This window comes from Alosa sapidissima, chromosome 18 (assembly GCF_018492685.1).
Source record: "Alosa sapidissima isolate fAloSap1 chromosome 18, fAloSap1.pri, whole genome shotgun sequence".
In the NCBI taxonomy this organism is placed as follows: Eukaryota; Metazoa; Chordata; class Actinopteri; order Clupeiformes; family Clupeidae; genus Alosa; species Alosa sapidissima.
Window position 1 is genome coordinate 25,597,108 of NC_055974.1, and position 21,124 is coordinate 25,618,231.

At 44.6% G+C, this 21,124-nt stretch overlaps 3 protein-coding genes across 4 annotated transcripts in view; 1 reads left to right on the plus strand and 2 right to left on the minus strand.

Moving 5' to 3' along the window:
- LOC121690248 (carboxypeptidase Z-like) overlaps positions 1-9,896 on the minus strand; it is a 15,183-nt gene extending 5,287 nt beyond the window's left edge. Inside the window, exons 1-5 of one of the 2 annotated variants that reach the window (XM_042070704.1) lie at positions 9,738-9,896; positions 9,254-9,286; positions 7,163-7,537; positions 3,575-3,796; positions 1,502-1,731 (exon numbers count right to left, since the gene is read on the minus strand). In XM_042070704.1, coding sequence (XP_041926638.1) covers positions 1,502-1,731; positions 3,575-3,796; positions 7,163-7,537; positions 9,254-9,286; positions 9,738-9,831 — 954 coding nt within the window. In that variant the 5' untranslated portion in view covers positions 9,832-9,896. Of the gene's footprint in view, positions 1-1,501; positions 1,732-3,574; positions 3,797-7,162; positions 7,538-9,253; positions 9,287-9,649; positions 9,705-9,737 lie in introns of those variants that run through there. The other variant, XM_042070705.1, reaches the window with a different exon arrangement.
- Positions 1-21,124, plus strand: part of LOC121690252 (C-type mannose receptor 2-like) — a 1,098,322-nt gene that overhangs the window by 142,101 nt on the left and 935,097 nt on the right. The window lies entirely within an intron of this gene.
- On the minus strand, positions 12,052-14,837 carry gpr78b (G protein-coupled receptor 78b). Its single transcript, XM_042070755.1, has 3 exons — positions 13,831-14,837; positions 13,549-13,662; positions 12,052-12,330 (listed from the first exon to the last, which is right to left on the minus strand). Exons 1-3 carry the CDS (start codon positions 14,505-14,507, stop codon positions 12,093-12,095), a joined length of 1,029 nt encoding a protein of 342 aa, XP_041926689.1. The 5' UTR covers positions 14,508-14,837; the 3' UTR covers positions 12,052-12,092.

Sequence of the window (21,124 nt, forward strand, 5' to 3'; positions counted from 1 at the left end):
ATTTATATACCGTCTATTTGGTTGACAAGCCCAGTGTGTATACCCGCAAAAAAGTAGTAGGCTACAAGTAGGCATTCTTGACGTTTCCTTGATGTTTTCTTGATGTTTCAGTCAATTCACACACACACACAATTCAATGGGATGGAAAGCTTTCTGACCCTGGTATACATGTGCATTTTCCTGTGACGTGGACCGTGAATGGGTCAATACGAATAAGCATAAACATAGATTTAAACATAAATATAAACATAAACATTAAACATGGTGGGGGGGGGGGGGGGGCACTGCCTAAGGGGTCCACTTGCCCATGGGGAGCTGTGTTCGAGTCTGACCATTGGTCATTTCCTGATTCCACCTCATCTCTCTCTCCCTCTTGTTTCCTGTCACTTACTTCACTGTCCTATCAAATGAAAGGCAACCTTAACCGTTTTCTTACCTCATAACATGATAAACACTTCTGCCATTGTCTAAGCAGCCCCCTATACCGACCTAGCAACTGTCTGTGTTCGGGTAGGAACTATACCGACCTAGCAACTGTCTGTGTTCGGGTAGGAACTATACCGACCTAGCAACTGTCTGTGTTCGGGTAACACTGCCCCCCTCCTCCCCACAGGAATTTGGAGATCCTTTTCTACAGACTGCTGTCGGTGCATTCCCTTTATATTATATCGGAGTTATGTTCACACTTTGTTGCAAAAGACGCATATTAACCCTTGTGTTATCCTCAAATCTTACCGACACTCTTTATCCTTGGGGTCAATTTGACCCTAGCTACATAAACCTTCAGAAAATGATTATAATTAATATTGTTACCCAGTTTTTTTGTGACAGGTACTTAACAAGAGTGTAATAACCACCATCAAAAGCCCTACAAAACAATCCCACCCCCCCACACCCCTTTATGAACCTTGGAACCTTGGCTGGCAATATTGCCCATCCAGTGTCAGCAGCCCAAAGGCTTGCTGTTGCTTCCCCTTTTGACTTATACAGTCCTGCCAAAATGACTTATATGTAATATGTACTTGTGTATGTAATAATGATAATAACAATATGTTCTCATACTATTCAAATAATAATATCCATAATGTGTCAAATATTCATGTATCCTATGTTTCATACAGCTGGGGTTAAACTGACCCCAAGGAACATCAATGTACAAAATATTTGTACAGGACATTGAAAACAAATTATTGTACAAATTTCATGCTAACTCTGTTGTACCCTTCAATTGAGGAAAAGTCATGAAACACGAAGCAAAAAAAAAAAGTGAACCATATATTTTATGATGTTAAACGTTGCTTGGGGTCAAATTGACCCCAAGGATAACATGAGGGTTAAGTTTGTTTATTACTGAGCTTCTCAACCAGAGAGGGGGCCTGATAGCAAACCTTGTTTAGTGCTGCTTTAAAGGCATAAAAGCCCAAATAATATTTAAAAATGCACACTGTACATATATACAGTGTGCACTGTATATATCGTTTTTGTGAGCGAGGTGGCTCACCTCGTCGTAGTCGATATCCGCGCCAGTCTGCGACTCTGCACTGGCGAGCTCGTAGCCGTCAGGGTTCATGGAGGCCAACATGTGGATGCGGGTGGTGTTGACGAGCGTCTGCACGCGGATGTTACCCAGGTGATACTCGGAACACAGGTACTGCGCCAGGTAGAGGAGCAGCTCACGCCCCAGAGCCTCGTTACCGTGCATGTTAGCCACGTACTTCACCTCGGGCTCCACTGGGAGGGAGGGGAAACACACACACACACACACACACACATACACACACACAACCACACACACACACACACACACACACACACACACACACACACACACACACACACACACACACACACAAACACTTCTGTTAGCCATGTATTTCAGCTCAGGCTAAAACAAGGTAGACGGTAGCACGTAAAACATACACTGTAGACCCTGGAGAGAGGGATTCAAAGACTACACACACACACAAATCTGAGCCATAAAATCAAATGTCACAGAGACAGGGACAGAGAACAAACCCAAACTTAGGGCGCTTTCACACTAGACTATTTGGTCCAGACCTGAGTTTGTTTGGACCGATGGTTCGGTGATTTTTGATAGTGTGAATGCAGTCTACGGAAACCGGGTGCGGACCCAGGTCTGGACGCGAATCTGCTAGAAAACAGTGGTCTGGTGTTCGGTTCGTTAGAACTCCGGTGCAGTTTGAATGCTATCTGTTCCAAACCCAGAAAAGAAACTGCCGTTTATGTGACATTGCCAAGCGATATTGATACACAGAAGCTAGTGTTTAGGACATAAACGGACCCGAACACAAAAATGTAGTGTGAATGGAGACCAGCTGGGTCAGGGCTAGGGGGGAGTAATCGCACTCGAGTACGGTCCAGTTATACTGACCCAGTGTGAAGGCAACCAGTACTCAGATGGAGACATCCATCCATCAGTGAATTCCAGTTCCAGTTCCAATTATATGGATTTATCAGTTTTACAAGAGGCATGTTCTTACTGACAGATTAGCAGGAAGACATTAGCCTTGGTGCCCTCTAGTGCCCATTTGAAGAAACATCGCACACTCACTCACTCTCTCACACACACACACACACACATACATTTAAATGAAAATGTAATGAAGGATTTTAGTTATTAGTTTATTTAGCTACTCAACACACCTCTACTGTAACTCCTCTTCTTGTAGAGACACATCTACACACTCAACATCCACACACTCACTCACACACACACACACACACACACACAAATATTCTCTGTCTCTCTCAATCTAAAACAGCGATGAATTCTAAGTTTTTGTGTCTGGAGGACAAATGTGAAATAGTCTGTGTGCCTGGTCTAACGGAGTCCTAATATTTACTGATGCTCATAAACTTTTATTGCGTTTGGCGTAACAAGCCACCAGGAGCTCACTGCCCGCTGCACACTCTCAACAGTAGGAACAAGTGACGCACTACCTCATTCTGCTCAGCCAGCTGTCTGAGTCCCCAATGCCCCTCTCTCTCCTTCTTCCTCTATGAACACATGCAGAAACATCTCGAGGAAACATCACATGAAAGAGCAATCTGCCTCTTCTTACACTACTTTAAAAGTGTGTGTGTGTGTGTGTGTGTGTGTGTGTGTACACACCTTCTTGTCTTGTCCCATCTTACATGTTTGTCACACATTGACCCTCCCTTCTCTCTCCTACACAGCAGGGCAAGCTTTGGTGTGGTGTGGTGTGGTTTGGTGTGGGGTGGTGGTGTGGTGTGGTGTGGTGTGATGTGGTGTGGTGGTTTGTTGTGGTGGTTTGGTGTGGTGGTTTGGTGTGGTGTAGTGTGGCATGTTGTGGTGTGGTATAGTGTTGTGGTGTGGTGTGGTGGTTTGGTACAGTATGGTGGTGTGTGGTGTGGTGGTTTGGTGAGCCGTGGTGTGATGTGGTTTGGTGTGGTGGTTTGGTTTGGTGTGGTGTGGTGGTTTGGTGTGGTTTGGTGTGGCGTGGTTTGGTGTGGTGTGGCGTGGTGGTTTGGAGTGGCGTGGCGTGTGGCATTGGTGTGGTTTGGTTTGGTGTTTATATGTGTTTTGTCTTACATAAATCATGCTGTCCGGGGTTGCTGGAAAACTCGATGACCATCAGGTCCTTGCCCTCGGTGCTGCGTCCGATGGTGTAGGTGCGGGCGATGTCTGGGCAGTTGGCGGCGGTGCGCTTGAGGACGTTGAGCATCTGTGTGTGCGTGTGGTAGACGAACTGCAGGATGGTGGCCGGCTCTTCAGGGGCCACACTAGCCGCCAGCATCTCAGGGGTCTCCTCAGCTGCAGAGAGAACCGCAGGGGAACTTCAGCTACAGGAACTCAGCAAGAACTTTGACATTAACAGAGGGGAACATTACAACCTCAGGGGTCTCCTCACCTCTGAATAAAGGCAAACAAAAAACAAACAAAAGCAAATTCAGGAGTGAAAATAGAAACTTTGAAAATCAGGAGAGCAGAGAGAACATTTCAAATCACACTCTCACCTAGTGAAGTTTCTGAAAGCAGTATAAATAGGTTTAATACCGATACTTACACAGTGTAAGTAGCATACATAACAGGCTTACAGGTACAAAGCTCAGAAAAGGCTGAAAGCTGAAGCTTGTGCCAGATAGCTGACTTCTATTATACATAACTCCACACCGTGGTAATAGAGCTCCATTACTGATTAGTGACAGAAACAAAAATGGCTTCATTAAAGGCCTCCAGATGTAACTTTGGGACACTGCCTATGTTTTGTGTAGAGGACTATATGTGGGGTAATTGGGGAAAATGGGTTTATTTTGCTCCAGAACCATCCCTTTGAAGTTGATGCTTTCCGCCACGTCCTCGGCTCTGTAATCTGAAAACAATATTAGCCATTTTTTGGAGCCGTCGTACGTGTTTTCTTTCGGGAGGCAATACTGGCCCACGAACCACCTGGTGTTGTTATGACTCAGATCCTATCCCCATTCATCCTGAAAGAAGGAATATCTCTTTTGATCTATTCAATCAGTCCTCCTGGACAAATTAACATACAAACAACAGGCGAAGCCCAAAAATAGACCCAACAAATGGATCCTCTGTCTCTTGAGTCTATTATGATTTCACCATTACCGCACAAAATGATTTCATTTACAACATACAGTATAACATAACAAAGTTAAATACATTTTGGCAGAGTGGGCTGTTGTTTCAAAGGGTAAGAATTCAGTGATATGTTGTTTAGCCTTGGAAATACAGTACCAGTGTGTGTGTGTGTGTGTGTGTGTGTGTGTGTGTGTGTGTGTGTGCGCATGCGTGCTCCGGATGTCTACAAACACGCACAGCAAAGCTGTCCCAGTCAAAAACAAAACATCAAAGAGAACAAAAAATAAACAGGGAAACACACTTGTTGCCATAAACTTGTTTTCAAACAGTCCTTCCTACTGTCTCTCTCTCTCTCTCTCTCTCTCTCTCTCTCTCTCTTTCTCTATTTCTCTCCTTCTCCGTACAGTCACACAAGCAAGAGAAAGCTTGGAAGCAATTACCAACATAGTCGTGTGGACAGGACATGTGTTTGTGTTTTTGGGTTGACTTGGAGACACGGGTTCCTTTCCGCAGTAACCAGAAATCCATATTAACAAGCTACACTGTTAGCATTTACAGTGTACAAGATGTGTGTCTGTGTATGTGATATGGTGTGTGTGTGTGTCTGTGTTTGTGTGTGTGTGTGTGTGTGTGTGTGTGTGTGTGTGTGTCTGTGTGTGTGTCTGTGTATGTGTGTGTGTGTGTGTGTGTGTGTGTGTGTGTGTGTGTGTGTGTGTGTGTGTGTGTCTGTGTATGTGTGTGTGTGTGTGTGTGTATGTGTGTGTGTGTGTGTGTGTGTGTGTGTGTGTGTGTGCTTGTGTGAAACAGTGTGTGCATATGTATACGTGAGTATGTGTGTATGAGTGTGCATGCATGTCTGTGTGTGTTTGACCATAAAGTGCCGAGAGAAATAAAACTGCAGGAGCCCGTAGTGGCCTCTGTAGCTGAATTTAATTTTATTGCGCTGAAGTGGTTAACGAGGTGTCTACCGAGTTTACAGAGAAATGGTCTGCTGTAAAACTCCCTCACAGACTGACTGCCTGTGTGTGCCTGTGTGTGTGTGTGTTTGCGAGTGTGTGTGTGTGTGTGTGTGTGTGTGTGTGTGTGTGTGTGTGTGTACAAAGAGTGCCTGTGAGGAGTCCCACTTAAAGGGTGATCTGAGATCAGCTTTCTGCACCCCCATCTTAATGCAGGGAGGGGTTGGGGAATTAAATCAAAACTTTTAGCAGCTACTGAGCTGCTGCCATTGACTAATGCATTAATAACCAGACATACTACACACACACACACACACACACACACACATACACACACACACACTGTACACACACACACACACACCAGTTCAAAGACACTGAGCTGCAATGTCCTCATCTAACCCCTTGCTACACATTGTGGCTGACAAGCTCCCAGGTGTCCACCAACATTGATCACTTCGACCAGTGACCTCTGACCTTTCACCTCTGATCTTTAAGGGGACTTCCCAGGGGGGCCCTCAAAACTTCTCAACAGCTTCATAATTGTAATATATTCTCCTATAGTACTCCTTACTGATATATGTAACGATATAGAGGCTGCTGTATCGATACAGCAACAACACAAGAAAAAGCATCAGAGAAAACAGAAAAGTTAAAGTCATGTTAAATTTGAAAGTTAAAGTTAGTCAGCCTGAAATGAGAAACATAACTATTCAATTTTACTTTTAAGATCTCTGTGGGTCTGAACTGTAAGTGTTTTTAAGTTGTGTGGTCCTTATGACTTTGCCAGCGCTGTTTTGTAGAATTATGGAGAACAGCTGTTGGAGTATGGAGTAGGACCTGGTTATTATTCCGAATCAACAAATGTTATTGCCATATGTATTATATCATGGCTTCTGTAGCATAATAGATATTCAGTGTTTCCCACAGAATTGAATTCTATTTGTGGTGGTAGGTTTGCAGAATTAACTTGAATGCAACAGTTTTTAACAAATTAACGCAGCATGGTTATGATGCAGATTTAAGCACGGTTTAGTCAGTCGACTTTTTTTGCAGGATTGTTAATGTTTTTTTTAAACGTGCATGGAGGTTTGTTGAGAGACAAGGAGAGGCTGTGCAAAGGTGTACATAGCTCTTCAAAGAACGAATTCCATCCAATTTAAACAGTACAACATGGAAAATCATTGTGTGGTGGTCAGTGTTGATATTGTGGTGGGCCGCCAAAAATAAGTCAATGTATGGGAAACACTGATATTGTATTGTGAAGTTGTACCCAGCCGGCCTAGCACACACACACACACACACACACACACACACACGAGGGAAATAATGTATATTTCTGGAATACCTTACAGTAACTCTATGGCTTGTCTAACCCACAGTATGGTTGATGCACAACTCCCAGGAGTCCACACCCCCAACACACACATACACACAAACACACACACATACGCACACACACATACACACACACAATCATACACACACACACCAAAGGATAAAATCTATATTTCTGGAGCATCTTCACTGTACACATGTACACACACGCGCACGCACACACACACACACACACACACACACACACACACACACACACACTGATCTCTGCCCTTCCCCCTCTCACCTCTCAGGCCCTCCAGGGGGTCGTAGCATCCCTCCTCCTCGCTGACAAAAAAGCGGTCGCAGTCCAGGAAGTATGGCCAGGCCATGCCGATGGTGTCGAACGCGTGGATGCAGCGGTGCCGCACGGCCTCACACACGCGCCGGCACGGGCGGACCGCGCGTCCGGCCTCGCAGCGCGGCGTCAGCACCGAGCAGCCCAGCAGACGCACGTCCGGCGTGCACTCGCCGTTCAGCAACGAGTGGACGACGCTCAGCAGGAGGTACTCCACACTCTGCTCCACGTCGTCACGGTTACGGTGCTCCACCAGGGTGGGGTAGATGGTGTGTGTGTAGGGCATGTCATCACAATAGCCCTGTACTATGTCTGTGCATTTGGCTGCATGTATGTGTGTGTGTGCATGGGAAGGATACACATACACACAGTCAAACACACACACACACACACACATACACACAGAGGAATACAGTTAGGCTCAGGCCTAAAACCAATTAGATCATACATTATACCAATGGCAATGCACATGCCTAACGTTGTACATAACTAGTAGACAGTGACCTGGCAGGTTCTTTACGATATGCTTTGTAGCCATCAAGTCCACAACTTTGCTGTTTGCGCCTCACCCTACCTGAAGAGCTATTGTTGGGCTACAGTCTAGTCTTTTGGTAGGGCACATTTCAAACATGTTTCTCCTTAGGAGAGGGGGAAAGAAAAGTGTAACACTGCTTCATTCACGGTGTGTAATAATGGTCATTTATTAATGAACTAACGTCTCAGTCAGTCGGACTGAGGTTGGAACAAGGGCTTTGTCCATATTATTTACAGGCTATGGGTTGGAAGAAGTGTTGTGCTTTACTAAGGAGAAAAACAGCAAAGTTGTGGACTTGATGGCTACAAAGCACTTCGTAAGGAAAATTGAAGAACCTGCCAGATCACTGTCTACTAGTTAGTTAGTCTACTAGTCTACTAGTTAGTTAAAAACAAGTTGTTTTTTGTGAAATAGCTGCCCCTGCAGTACAATCTATCAAGGTCTGCAGGCTCCTATGACACTGTATTATTGTGTTGTTGTTGTTGTTGTTTCTCTGCACGTGCAGTATGATCTATCAAGGTGTGCAGGCTCCTCTCTTTCTTTTGTGAAACATGTTTCTCCTACCCGTGATGATGAAGGCTAACCCCAGGGGGCACTGTGCTATTCCTTCAGATAAATATATCATCTTTGCCCTGACTGGAATTAACACATGAATATTTTACAACCTCATCGATCATGAGCATGTATCTCTGACAGAGACAGAGAGGGAGGGGGGCTATTACAAAAAATAGCTGAACTACTTCAAGTGTCAAAACTGCAGTGTTCTAACTACAGTTTTGGAGGAATTGTTTGCAGTTTCATGTGCAGGAAATGCAATTTTTGGACATGAAAAGCTGTATTGCACTGCGTACAGTAGTACTACACTTTACTGCAGGACTGCAGGAGTGCAACACTTTACTGCAGGACTGCAGGACTGCAGGAGTGCAACACTTTACTGCAGGACTGCAACACTTTACTGCAGGACTGCAATATTTTGGATATGAAAATACTATTGAACTGCCTAGTACTTCAGAGAAACTGCAGGTTTTGGTCCCATGATTGCAGTTATTTTCTGTAAGGGACATGTCTAATTTCTGTGTGCTCCCTGAGGCACCTCACCTGCTGTGCCTGTGGATGTTTTCCCTCTGTTCTGTCCTATGCTATTTTCTCACCCACTGCTGTCAAATACAGAGGGCCTTTGTTTGAGCAAACGGCTGGCATTCCTGACAACATGCCTGCTTAGGACTGGTTGGAGAAATTGTTAATAGTCAATGGGGGCTGTTATAAAATAAATCCACCAATAATGTCTTCATTTATACCTGCCTTTCTTCCCTTTGGTATGTCGACTGTTCTTTTAACAAACCTTCACTAAAACCACAGTGAGGAAGGTTCAAGAACAGCATCATATCTATTGCACTTAAGGGGCAATACAAGTACGCTTTGTATCGAATAATTTTGTTGGTCTGCGAGAAAACATCAATCCATGTAGTTAGGTTGCAGCAAGTCTGATAATCGCGAGAACTTACGTTTAGGAGGTTCCACTGGAGTCTTGCACCATCCTGCGAAACAAACGGATCGCATCTGTTACTTCGGGATGCCTCTAGATGGCAAACGAGTGTGGAGTTTCTTACTACAGCCTGTAGTACTACTGTGGACACATTACGTTACCCTCTCATCATTACATTTCTCAAACAGATATTCCTCCCATGTCACTTTTTCATATAGGCCTATACCTAACTTAAATTTGATAAAACTATTAGCCATTGTTTTGGTAGGGCCTAATAAGGCATGTTTCTTTCTTTCGTGCTTGTCTCTTAGACAGAAATATTTTATCCAAGGGAATAATTAAGCATATGACTGCTCTAAGTGCCGATAAAAGCTAACAATGTATTGACATGCTTATTTCTCAAGTAATAGCCTACCTGACACTCTCCCCCCGTTGCCGTTTGTTAAAACATGCTTAGACTGTCTAGTCTAAGACAGTTGGGTTTGAAGTATTGGATACTTTACCCAAAATTTGCTCTTCAGGTTCGCATCGTCGTGGAGGAGCACACCAGATAGATGCAATCACCGCACTTAGAAAAACAACCACCTTCATGGCCATCTATTCAGTGTGTGTGTGTGTGTGTGATGTGGCACTTTAGGCTGTGTGCTGTCTCCGTTTTAATTGCACGGAGTGCAAGAGCGACTCCGACGACTGAGTTTTTATTACACGAATTACGGTCGCCTATCAAATTACAAAGGAAAATGTTTTAGGAGGAGAAGAAACAAAGTCACATGCAGGCTATGAATCATAAACTCGCCTCAGATACATGGCTTATGTTTCACGTATGAGATTATGTTTATGTTGTAGTAATATTGAAGGGGGGAAAAATACCAAAAAAGTTTGAGGGCTGAGGATATCGAGGATTTATATGTATTTGCACTTGCAGATGTCGCCGCCTGATGTCACACACTTCCAAGCCGAACAAACGGGAAATGCCATGAGTTGTGGCGCAAGTAGTTGGTTGTGTGCCTGAAACGACTAAAAGTATATCAACTGAACCTCTTGCGCTCTGGCACTGTCTTATATTTCAACTGATGCACCCTGGGGATGTTCTGAAGCGCGGGCTTGAAGAATATTCGATGATTGTCATCATCATTCTGCGTGAGGTCAGGTTACCACAGTGCTGGAGAAACCGGGTCTCTGAGCTAACTTTATTGTGCAAAGTTCACAAGAGTCCACACTAACATACCAGAGATGGCAAGTGTGTCCTCACAGCATGGAATACTCAGTTGTGGCTACATCTATACTAATCTATGTTCAAAATAGAACCAGATACACCCATATCTGATTTTAACAACACAGGAACCTTCCAAGAAAACGTTAACACAATCTGGCGTAAATGCAGTTCTGTAAAGCACTTATAACTTTTCAACTGTAAACTTAAACATTTAAAACATCAGTTAACCAAGTAATAAATTAACAAATATTTTTTTCTTATATTGTGCAAAGTATTTACATTATATTCCCCCTCATATAAATATCCATATAAATGTGTTTTTTTTTTCCTGTAATCTCCTGACAAAATAATGAACTAGTACAAATGTGTCGCACTTACTAAAAGAATCAGGTAGTACATTCAGTTAACACACAAGCTCTGACATAGTTTAAAAAACATCTTCGCCTTTGGCTTTTCTGTAGGCCTACCTATACAGGTTATTCATAATTCATAGCAAAGTGCAATAATTTTTAATATCCAGTGACTGACACTATTTATGAACAACTGCAAGGTAGCTCAACACTGAAGATCACTCCAGAAATGACTGCTTTCCCAAACCGGCCATAGGAACATTGATAGAAGTAAACACATATTTCCACGTAGACATTTAGCTACATGCCACCATAGTTAAGCTGCTCTTGCTGCTATCTGTGACACAACGCCAGTTAATTGGCTGAAACATTCGCTCGGTGTGCGAGACACCCATTTGAAGGTCGTTATCTGTTCTTCCCTGTAGTGAGGAGGGTAGGCTACTAGTGTTTGACCTCCAAGAAGAAGAGCCACACACACACACACACACACACACAGCTGCTGCTCTCTGGTCTCAGTCTGAGGTTGTGGCGGCGACGGCGGTGGCATTGGCGGCTCCGTTCCTCAGCTGTCACTCAAAAGGACGGGCTTCCATCCTCCTCCCCTTTAGCAAGGTGCCGGGTGCTTCAGTGTGACACATTTACTCTCTGCCCATACCGTGTGTGTGCCCGTGCGTGTGTGTGTGTATGTGTGAGTATTTTGTGTTGTGTGTCTGTGTGTATCTGAGAGAGACAGAGTAATGTCTAGTGTGAGTCATAACACGTGTATGTGTGTCACCTTACAAGAAGTGCGTTTGTGTGGGCGTTTTCATATTTGAGTGAGAGCAAGTGTGTGTGTGTGTGTGTGTGTGTTTGCCTGGATTTAAATTGCGTCCAGTGAATCACCCACACCTCTGAGATCTTGTCTCCTTGTTTGCCGATATGTTTGATTTCAGACATCTGCCAAGGGCACATTAGTGTGAACACCAGCAGCGCTCTCTCTCTCTCTCTCTCTCTCTCTCTCTCTCTCTCTCTTTCTCTCTCTCTCTCTCTTTCTCTCTCTTTCACTCGTTCTCACAGTCATTTCTCTGGCACTTCACAGGTAATCACACTTTCCATTTTCACATCCGAGCGTCCATGCCACTGGCCTGTCATCACAAGACGGACACCTCCACCCTCTCCTCCACTCCTCTCTCCTCTCCTCTGCTTTGCTCCAAGATGGGCACCTCCTCTCCTCCACTCCTCTCTCCTCTCCTCTGCTTTGCTCCAAGATGGGCACCTCCTCCCCTCCCCTCCTCTCTCCTCTCTCAGCTCCTTTAGCTGATCCTCTGGAGACAGTAGTCGTTCTCCGTATCCAGTGAGCTGTTGGGGCCGGACGACGGATAGAGGTCGCGTCGCAGTAGTCTGTTAGCCACCGACACCAGCACCTTGCGGTACTGCTGCCGCAGGAGCGAGTAGGCGAACGGGTCCGACGCGGCTTTGCTGTACGTCAGGCACTTGCTCACGATGCCCCAGTGACGGCTAACGCCGACAAACGGCAACAACTCGGCCAGCCTGGAGAGAGGGCACGAGGGGAGAGAGACGGGGGGTGGGGGCAGGGGCAGGGGCAGGGGCAGGGGCAGGAGTCAAATACAGAAAACCACCAAGTCTAACAAGAGGTTACGTTGAAAAGAAGGGTTTCTAACATAAATTCTAGACCCTTTGTAAGCAATACATTGGGTCTGAATGTCTCAATGCATCTTGGATCTTTAGAGTGTAGCCCCATTCTCACACAAGGTGCTATGTGCTAATTTAACGATAAGGCCCGATGTGGGCAGAGACACAGACGGGCAGCATCTGGCCTATGCACTCAGAACTTGGCATGTCATAGAGCGATGTTTTTTTACTATATCTATACATCTATGTTCAAAACAAAACCAGATACACTCATATGTCAGTTATCCAAGTAATACATTAATGGATACATTGTCTTATATTGTGCTAAGTTTGGTCAGAGGTTTGTGCTGCATGAGACACACAACACAGAGAACTGAACAACAGCAGCAGCAGGTACGAGGACACACACACACACACACAGGTGAGCATGTACGATGTCTCTCTGAATAAACAGGTGGGTGGGGATGGTGGTGGAAGGAGGGGGGTATAAACATGGAAGAGGTGGTGGAGAGGAGGGGGGGTATAAACAGGGGAAGAGGAGGATGGTGTGGTGGATAGAGAAAAAGTAAGGAGGATAGGCAAAAAAAGAACTGGGAAAAAGACAAGGTCTGAGATGGAGGGGGGGCAGAGATGAGAAGACAAGAGATGACAGGAGAGGAGGACAAAGAAGAGGAGAGTAGACAGCAGGGAGAAGGGGGAGAGGAGAGGAGGGTGGGAAGGAGTGATGGAGGAGAGGGAGGGGCAGCACGCTCACATGTCAAAAATGTGCTGTTTTTGTAAAAATAGTAAAGAGACCACCTGATCCAGCCTCTGGCTTTAAGTCAGAGCACTGCTTATCAACACAGACTATTCTTAGAAGTACAGAGTCATGTGCTCCCACCTTCATGAGGGCTTGACAACAATGAACCCATAATTAGAAACAGTTAGGGGATTGCCAAATGAGCAATGGTTTCATTGCTGTGATATCAGGTCACGACCAAACTAGAGCTCTACCATTATGCATTCATTTTACAGTTCATGTTCAAACAGCAGATGTTTACATACAATATGTAAACTGCATAACTGTTCTACCAGCTTGCAGTGCGCTAGGTATATCTTCTTGTGCATCTTGCTCACCTTGTGATCACATATGGAGCGAAACAGATGATGAACGACCCGATGAAAATGCTGATTTTCTTTGTGGCGCGCTGTTTTCTCCTCTTTTGTTCGACCAGGCAGCGCTGCTTGACACTGTAAAAACACGCAGCACGCAGGTATGTTAACAGAGCCACATGCAAAAAAGACGCAAGTATTTTTTTATTAGCCTACCTTGCGACTACAAGCATGCTACAGCAAACATGTCTTTACAGATTAAATAATAGTTTAGATTACATACAAATATGCGGTAAAAATTAATACCTCGGGTGAATGTCAACAAGTAGAAAGAGAGTTTGCATTGTTATGATGTCTATCCGCTTGCAGTGGAATCGGGCAACTTGTAACACCTTTAAGTAAGTGACACAAAGGATAAGTAGCGAGAGCATGAAACTGCTTGCATGGAAAGCAACTGTGAACACAGTGAATTTTATCCGTGCGCTCTCGTCCTTCTCGTCGCTGAGGTGCAAAGTGCAGGATGCGTAAATGTGGCTGTAGTCTACCCAGGAGAAGAGTACCGCGATGAGAGAGAATGTGAGGGAGTGAAGCCACGCGTAGCACACCATGACGAGCGCGTCCCTGTAGCGCATCTTGGTGGAGTAACTCAGTGGGAAGACCACGGCAATCCAGCGGTCAATGCTCAGTGCAGCCATGCTCAACATGGTGTTGGCAGTGAGAAAAGTCTCCAGAAAACTAACGGCGTGGCACAGGCAATCCCCAAAAGGCTGTTGGTTTTTAATAATTCCCACCAGCGTCGATGGCATATTCAAAACCGTGATGAGAATGTTGCAGAAAGACAGGTTCATTGTAAAGATACCAGGCACCTGTCGGCGTATCTCGGTGCTGTGGACAAAACATAGCAGCACCAGCAAGTTGGACAACAACGAGACAATCGCGACCACAACGATGAACAACGCAAGAAGTATTTCCGCCAAGTCCATTTCTCACTTTAAAACTACACTTGCCGTGTGTGTGCGCCTGTTGTTACAGTAATATGTATCACCTGCATTGTTAATTCCTCTGTTTTCGTTGATAGTGGTAAAAATCCTTCCGAGTGTGTAGAAATTAACTCCGGAAAGTCTTGCCCATTTGGAACTCGTGCGAGCGCTGTCCAGCGTGCTGAACCGTGGACACGCGCCGGTGCCCCCTTCAACGCCACGGCGTATTTTGCAGGAAACTTGGCTTCATGTGTCAAGGAGGCTTCGCTGAAAGAGACATCTGCCCCTGACCATACTATCCTATGCTGTGCGCGCTGCTTCCATAGATGCTGCTGCTCTGTTGGCTTCACTGAGCGCTATAACTGCAGCTGCTCAGATCCCGTGGCAGAGTCACGTTACCCACCGCTGCGTACGCGCACAGACCATGCGCAAAAGAGAAGGAAAACACACACACACACACACACACACACACACACACACACACACACACACAAACACACTTGAGTCTGGATTGGAATATCCATCCAGTTTTTATCGTTCAAATTAGAGCGACACATTTTGTTTAATCCTGTAGTGTAGGTTTATAGTCGCTTGGGGATCAGTTTGTATAACTTATTCAGCATTAATTGTATCAAACAAATAATAAAAAGATCGTGCCTAGACCTACTTGTTTTTACAAAACATGTTATTACTGCAGAAGTTAAGTAATGGTAGGATACACCAATGCGTAATGGTAATAAAAAAAAATACAGTAGGTTTAAGCAGGAACTGAACGGGGCTGGTCCAGTACATTTCGATGTTTGTGCAGTTCAAATAATACTGAACTTCATTAACATATATTTTTTAATAATTATATTTATTTTCATTTAAAAAATGCTAGCCTCTGATCACACATGCCCGTGCTGCTCACGGAAACGGCACCAGGTGGATACTGGAGATGGGTACAGGCAGGCAAATAATCCGTTCCCTTACATTAATTATTCATGATGGCCCTAAAATAATTACGGAGTTGGAAGAGCAGGGAGTTTGTCCCTTGCCTACCCGTACTCCCTCCCACCTGGCCACCCTGGCAGCAGGTTTTGGGGCTAACGTGAAAAAGCGTGGTCCTCCCAGATCGTTAAAACAAACAGACGTCTGCGTAGAGGAGACAACTGCCCCTGCGCGCAGTATGCACGGGCGGCGCTACCGGATCACTGAGGGATTGATTAGCCTGCGATGCCCTAGGTGAAAGAACAATAATTAAAGTAAGATAAAAGCGCTTGTCTTGTTCACTCTTCGGAGTGTTGCAAATTAGGGACGTAATGGACCACCACAGAGACCAGCTCTTTGCCACGCGCTGCCAATGGGACAATAGGACACTTTTCTGACAAATCCCAGTGTTCAGTCTCTCTGCACAAAGAATACATTATCTACAGCCAACTGCAATCGGCAAGGTCCTGTTTTATTGCATTAAGGCATTAGGCCTAATCATGTAAGAGTGATGAGATAAGCTCCTTAAAATAATCAGTTGCATCACCGTGTAATGAAATGTACCAAGGAAATAACCAAGGTACGATTGATTTATTTTCGAGAATAGCTCTAATTGAAATGTCAAGAAAAACGTCAAATGCCAATAACCTACATTGTCACTGTGAGTCACATTTGCTCTTGTGGCGATTTCCTTAACACACCAATTAGAATGGCAATTGGGGATTTAAAAGAAAGCCAACTATGGAGACTTGAGAGTTCTCCTCTAATTCAATCCGGACGCTAAAGCCCCTAATGAAGTGCTGGCAGCAGCTGAATTCTTAACTGGTTCTCTCGGAGAGCATGGTGGGTTGCCGGCAGCAGTTGCCGGAGGAAGCGCTAAAAGCGGCGACTAGCCCAAACCTGGATCCAGCACTTGGGTGCTAACTCACTAATGAGGCAACAGCTTCGCCTCGCCTCGCCTCGCCTCGCTAGGGCTGTAGTCCTGGCGTCCTCGGGAAGTGCGTGTGAGTCAGAGACACAGAAAAGCGCGAGGAGACCAAAGCGGCGCGCAATGGCAGCTTCCCCACAAGTGGCTGATCATAAAAGGCGCGAGAGAAGGACCCTCGCCAGATTGCCGCTGTGCTTCTGGTGGGAAAATCCGTGGTATATAGTCACCACTGGTGTTACCTTCAACACAAGTCTCTCTACTAACTCAGTGTTGCGTAATTAATAGGCTGACCAAACTCAGTCTTTATGAGGTTTAACAGCTGTAGTAGCCTAGGCCTACTCGAAATTATTCAACCTCCATAACCCTCAAGACATTCTAGAAATGTGGGCAATTTAATGATAATATCGCCAACACTTTCATGCAGTAGTCTGAAACTCCCGGTCCACTAGTTTCGTGCGATAAACTGGTTGATTAAGATTTCTAATGAGATTCGGCCCACACATCAATATTGCGTTAAATTTATTTCTTTAGCTTCTGAAGAAGTTGCTGAATGGTATGTCCATTTGGTTTACTTTACATTAGCTACAAGAGAACCATAATTGGAAACTGTAGCACATCATATGCTTATTTTCACCATTTACATTTTGAGCTCGTGTCTCTGTTTATCTTCTTTTGCCTGGCTATTGGGTATTGTTGAACACATTTCAGTGTCAGGTTTTGACAGGTGAGATGTCAACCTGGAGTGAATGACTATATTAACATCACCTTAGCCTACTTAGAAAATCACACTCTCTTTGCATGGTTATCTCACATTTCACAACATTGGTATTATCTGACAACTCATCAGGATTAGACAATTGTCTGCTACAGTGTCATGTCTCTTGTCAAGTGACATGCTCAAGGTTGTCAGGAGGCATATTTTCCAGCAGGTATGGTTGCAGTTGATGTTGTTATTTTTAGCCACACAAAAGGGGAAGCCTTGCTTTGGTTTTATGTAACACCGTTGCCCTTTACACATAACATTCGAAAGGTGGAAGACAAGTGCACAGAGTGCTTCAGATGAAAGGAACATCACTGTTCCCTGCTGACTGTCACCTAGGCATGGCTGTAGTAGGAAAAGCTTTCCATGATCCAGCCTGTTCAGAGAGCCAGATGATAGCATAGAGAATGCCAATGTTCACACCAGGTCACAAACAAAACAAAACAACAAAAGGACCTGTGGCATAGTTTGATTTTAATCAATTATGATTTAAGCTATTATTCTTCAAATAAAAAATGGAATACCCAATTATTTTTGTGTGTTTTTGTTTTCAATAATTGTAATTCCAAGTGCTTTACGTTTTGTCAGTAATTGTAATTCCAAGTGCTTAACCCTCCTGTTGTGTTTTATGTAGTTTTGTGTTCCCGGTCAAAAATGACCGCTACATTATAACTTGTTAGAAATCCATAGTAACACACATACTATCGTTTAATGTTGTGATAGACCTTTGCATCAACTTCTATTGAATATGACCAGTTTTGAACTTCCATTTGCTATTTATGGCATGCAGGCCTCATTGACCCGAGCCCAAGCAAGTCAAAAAGGGGAATATTCTATTGGGGAAAGGTTCCAGTGGGGGCTGGCATAGCAGCAAAGAGGGGTGTGAGGGTGTGTTTGTGTGTGTGTGTTTTAATGTACAGAAGCACATATACTGTCCATCTGATCAATAAATATGTGTCTGGACTCAATTTTATGCACTGACCATTTTCTCACCCATTCATTTCTAATGGGCGGTCATTTTTCACCAGAAATACACATGGGTGTTCTAAAGTTAAATAAAACACTCAAATTGTTATAAAAATGATCAAAATTTGTTTTGTGTGTTCAGATGCCCTGTGTTAACAAAGTCAAGGAGCCTCATGGTTGTCAGAATAAGTTAACAATATTTTTGAGAGAAAAGAACGGTCAATCGGTCCCATTTGACCGCGAACACAAGTTACACCATTACAGAATACTGCTAAACCTGGTAAATAGGCTGCTATATACTGAGGATTTGCTCCCCCCAAAGGAATAGTTTAGCACTCCTTTAATTGGGTTGTCCTCACACCGTGGGGGGGGGGGGTCAGGATTTGGAGGGTTCAAAATTCAAAATGGCTGAAAAAAACAGGTGTTCACGTCCGGCCACATTTTCACAAACAAGCCAATTAGATTCCACATTACTGGTGGACGCAAAAAATGTTGTCTATGTGGATTAGTGGATTATTCCCATGAGCTTACTGTTTCAAGCTGGGAGGATCAGCCATTCCACTTGGACAACATAATTTGTGTCCATCTATAATGTTGTACTTAATTGGCTTGTGTGTGGAAATAAGGCTGGAAGTGAGCACATGTAGGTCAACATTTTTAAAGACGGCAGCAGCCAATTAAGTATATTTATCCCTGAAGCAGCTAGCCTAACATCAGCCATTGCAATGGATGAGGGCGGTAGTTCCTCACTCTCTCCTGGTCTATCTAATACCTCCATGATTAACACAAGATGGGGTATATGCCTCAGGCGAGTAGATGTGTCTGGCTCAGGGCCAGCACTGACTGCACATCACTGTTTACTATCTGACACTGTTTCATTACAACAGCAACAGATGGTGGCCAGTGCCTCACTGCTAGACTGAGGAGAGGAAAGAGATAAAGAGATAGAAAGAGAGGGAGAGAGACAGAGAGAGAGAGAGAGAGAGAGATAGAAAGAGAGGGAGAGAGAGACAGAAAGAGAGAGAGAGAGAGAGAGAGCGAGAGAGAAAAAGCAACGTCTTTCCACAGTGGCAGCCCTTGGGTACCGCTGAACCTAAACACAAAACAATGCAGGCCCCGCCAAGCCAACAGCCCAATTATCTCTCTTTGAAACCTCACTGAGAACTAACACTTCCCAGATTACTGTGAAAAACAGGTGGATTCGGTGGGATAATGCCTCCCTCAGCACATTGTTTCTTTTTATATGTGGTGTGTCTTTTGTTCCCTTCTTTTTTGCCAGATAGATGGGCAGACCAGCTTTAAAAGCATGGTGCTAAACTGTTTGGCAAACAGACAGGCGCGAGTGCATATAGCCGTCATCGCGAAACATCACAGCGAGATCAGTGCGAGCTGGCATCGAGAAGCGCAAAAGAGTTATTATGAGTCACGTCTCCATGGCAACGCCCGGAGTTCCGATAAGGTAATGTCCGTCTTCGAATAGGGAATTCAATTAAAACACGACACAGAGGGTCTCAGGACTCTGATGACAGGGTCAGAGAGAGAGAGAAAGGAGAGAGATTGAGAGTTAGAAAGAGAGAGAGAGAGAGACCATTCTGTTGCCCATCCTTTTCTTGGCGTACATGGCCCACTATCGCAATACTGATGCAGAGATGCCAGTGTGCACGCAAGTGTGAGTGTTCCTAAGCAACAAGAGGCTGTGTCTGCATGAAGGAGACCCATGTCTTCCACTGCATTTCAGGTGTCTGTGAAGTAGACTTACGTCACAACCCTCCTCTCAATGTAGTAAACTACTCTGGTAGAAGAAAGGTCAACACAAACACTGTGGATGAGAAGTTTGCATATTAGGAAATGTGGATGCTATGCTATATGGCCTTATGCATTATGCCTCCACTTGGTCGTGGTTGGCCTGATACCCGTATCCGTCCCTCAGCAGTGGCTATATTAGAGAGCTGCCCCCTTTTTGTTTTTGTTTCCTGCCACTAGGGTGGGAAATGCCCTTTTCTTATTTTCTTTACAATGTTTGAATGTCTGTGTGGGGTGCCTGTTACTGTCTAATTCTTGTGAGAAAATCACCGCTCAGAACCTTGAAAATAATAGTGGTTGTAAATAAAATCTATTTTTGTATTTTGGTAAATCAGCTTCTGTCTAGTCATTCAGTTGTCTACCCTAGGCGGGACATTCTGTTACTAAGGCAAAGTTACAATTGGCGCTGCGCGCGGGGTCACAGAGGCTGACTATATCCAGTTAGTTTATTGTTCTTAAGCTTACATTAATACCTTATTGCATTTGGGGGAAAACAGTGGTTGAGCCGCAGGAGGAATATCGTATCCCGAATCCAGACAGAAGACCTCTTCTACAGTCTTCTCTACATTCTTGCTCTAGTGAAGTGTCTGTTGAACCGTGTGACTGCTGTGGTACTTTGAGTTGCATTGTTCTTCTTTGTTTTTTTTTTGTATTGTTTTTTTTGCAGTGATGCGTTACTATGTCTAATGAGGAGTTGGCAGACCTGATAAAAACACTAATGGAGATGGTACAAAACTCCAAGCAGATAATCAACAGCTTAGAGAGACAGTGAACCGGAGGCCAGCTCCTGCTGATCCAGGCCCTTCAAATGGTGACGAATCTGGAGGTGAGCCGGCAGTTCCAACTCCCTCTGCCCAAGGTCTAGAACCCCCCTCCCCTCCCATGACAGGGCGTTATGTGTTGGTGCCTAGAGAGCGAAAGTGCCCCAAGTTCTGCGGCAAGACTTCTCAGGATCCCTTTAGGGTGGAGGAGTGGGTAGAGGAGGCCCGGCGCTCATTAGGAGTCCGACCTATGTCTCGTTCAGAAAGGACACTGTTTATATTTGATTTATTAGATGGGGAGACAAAGGCGGAGGTTAAGTTTCGACCGACCAGTGAGCGCGATGAACCGGAGAATATCTTTGCTATCTTACTTGATGCGTACGGGTGCACTCAGTCGTACATTACCTTACAGCAACAATTCTTTCAGCGACAG

Coding starts and splice junctions, on each gene's coding strand:
- gpr78b (XM_042070755.1), bottom strand. CDS start 14,507: ATGGACTTGGCGGAAATACTTCTTGCGTTGTTCATCGTTGTGGTCGCG. Junction 13,663..13,830: donor CTTGTTGACATTCACCCGAG/GTATTAATTTTT, acceptor GTGTTTTTACAG/TGTCAAGCAGCGCTGCCTGG. Junction 12,331..13,548: donor GCTCCATATGTGATCACAAG/GTGAGCAAGATG, acceptor CCCTCTCTCCAG/GCTGGCCGAGTTGTTGCCGT.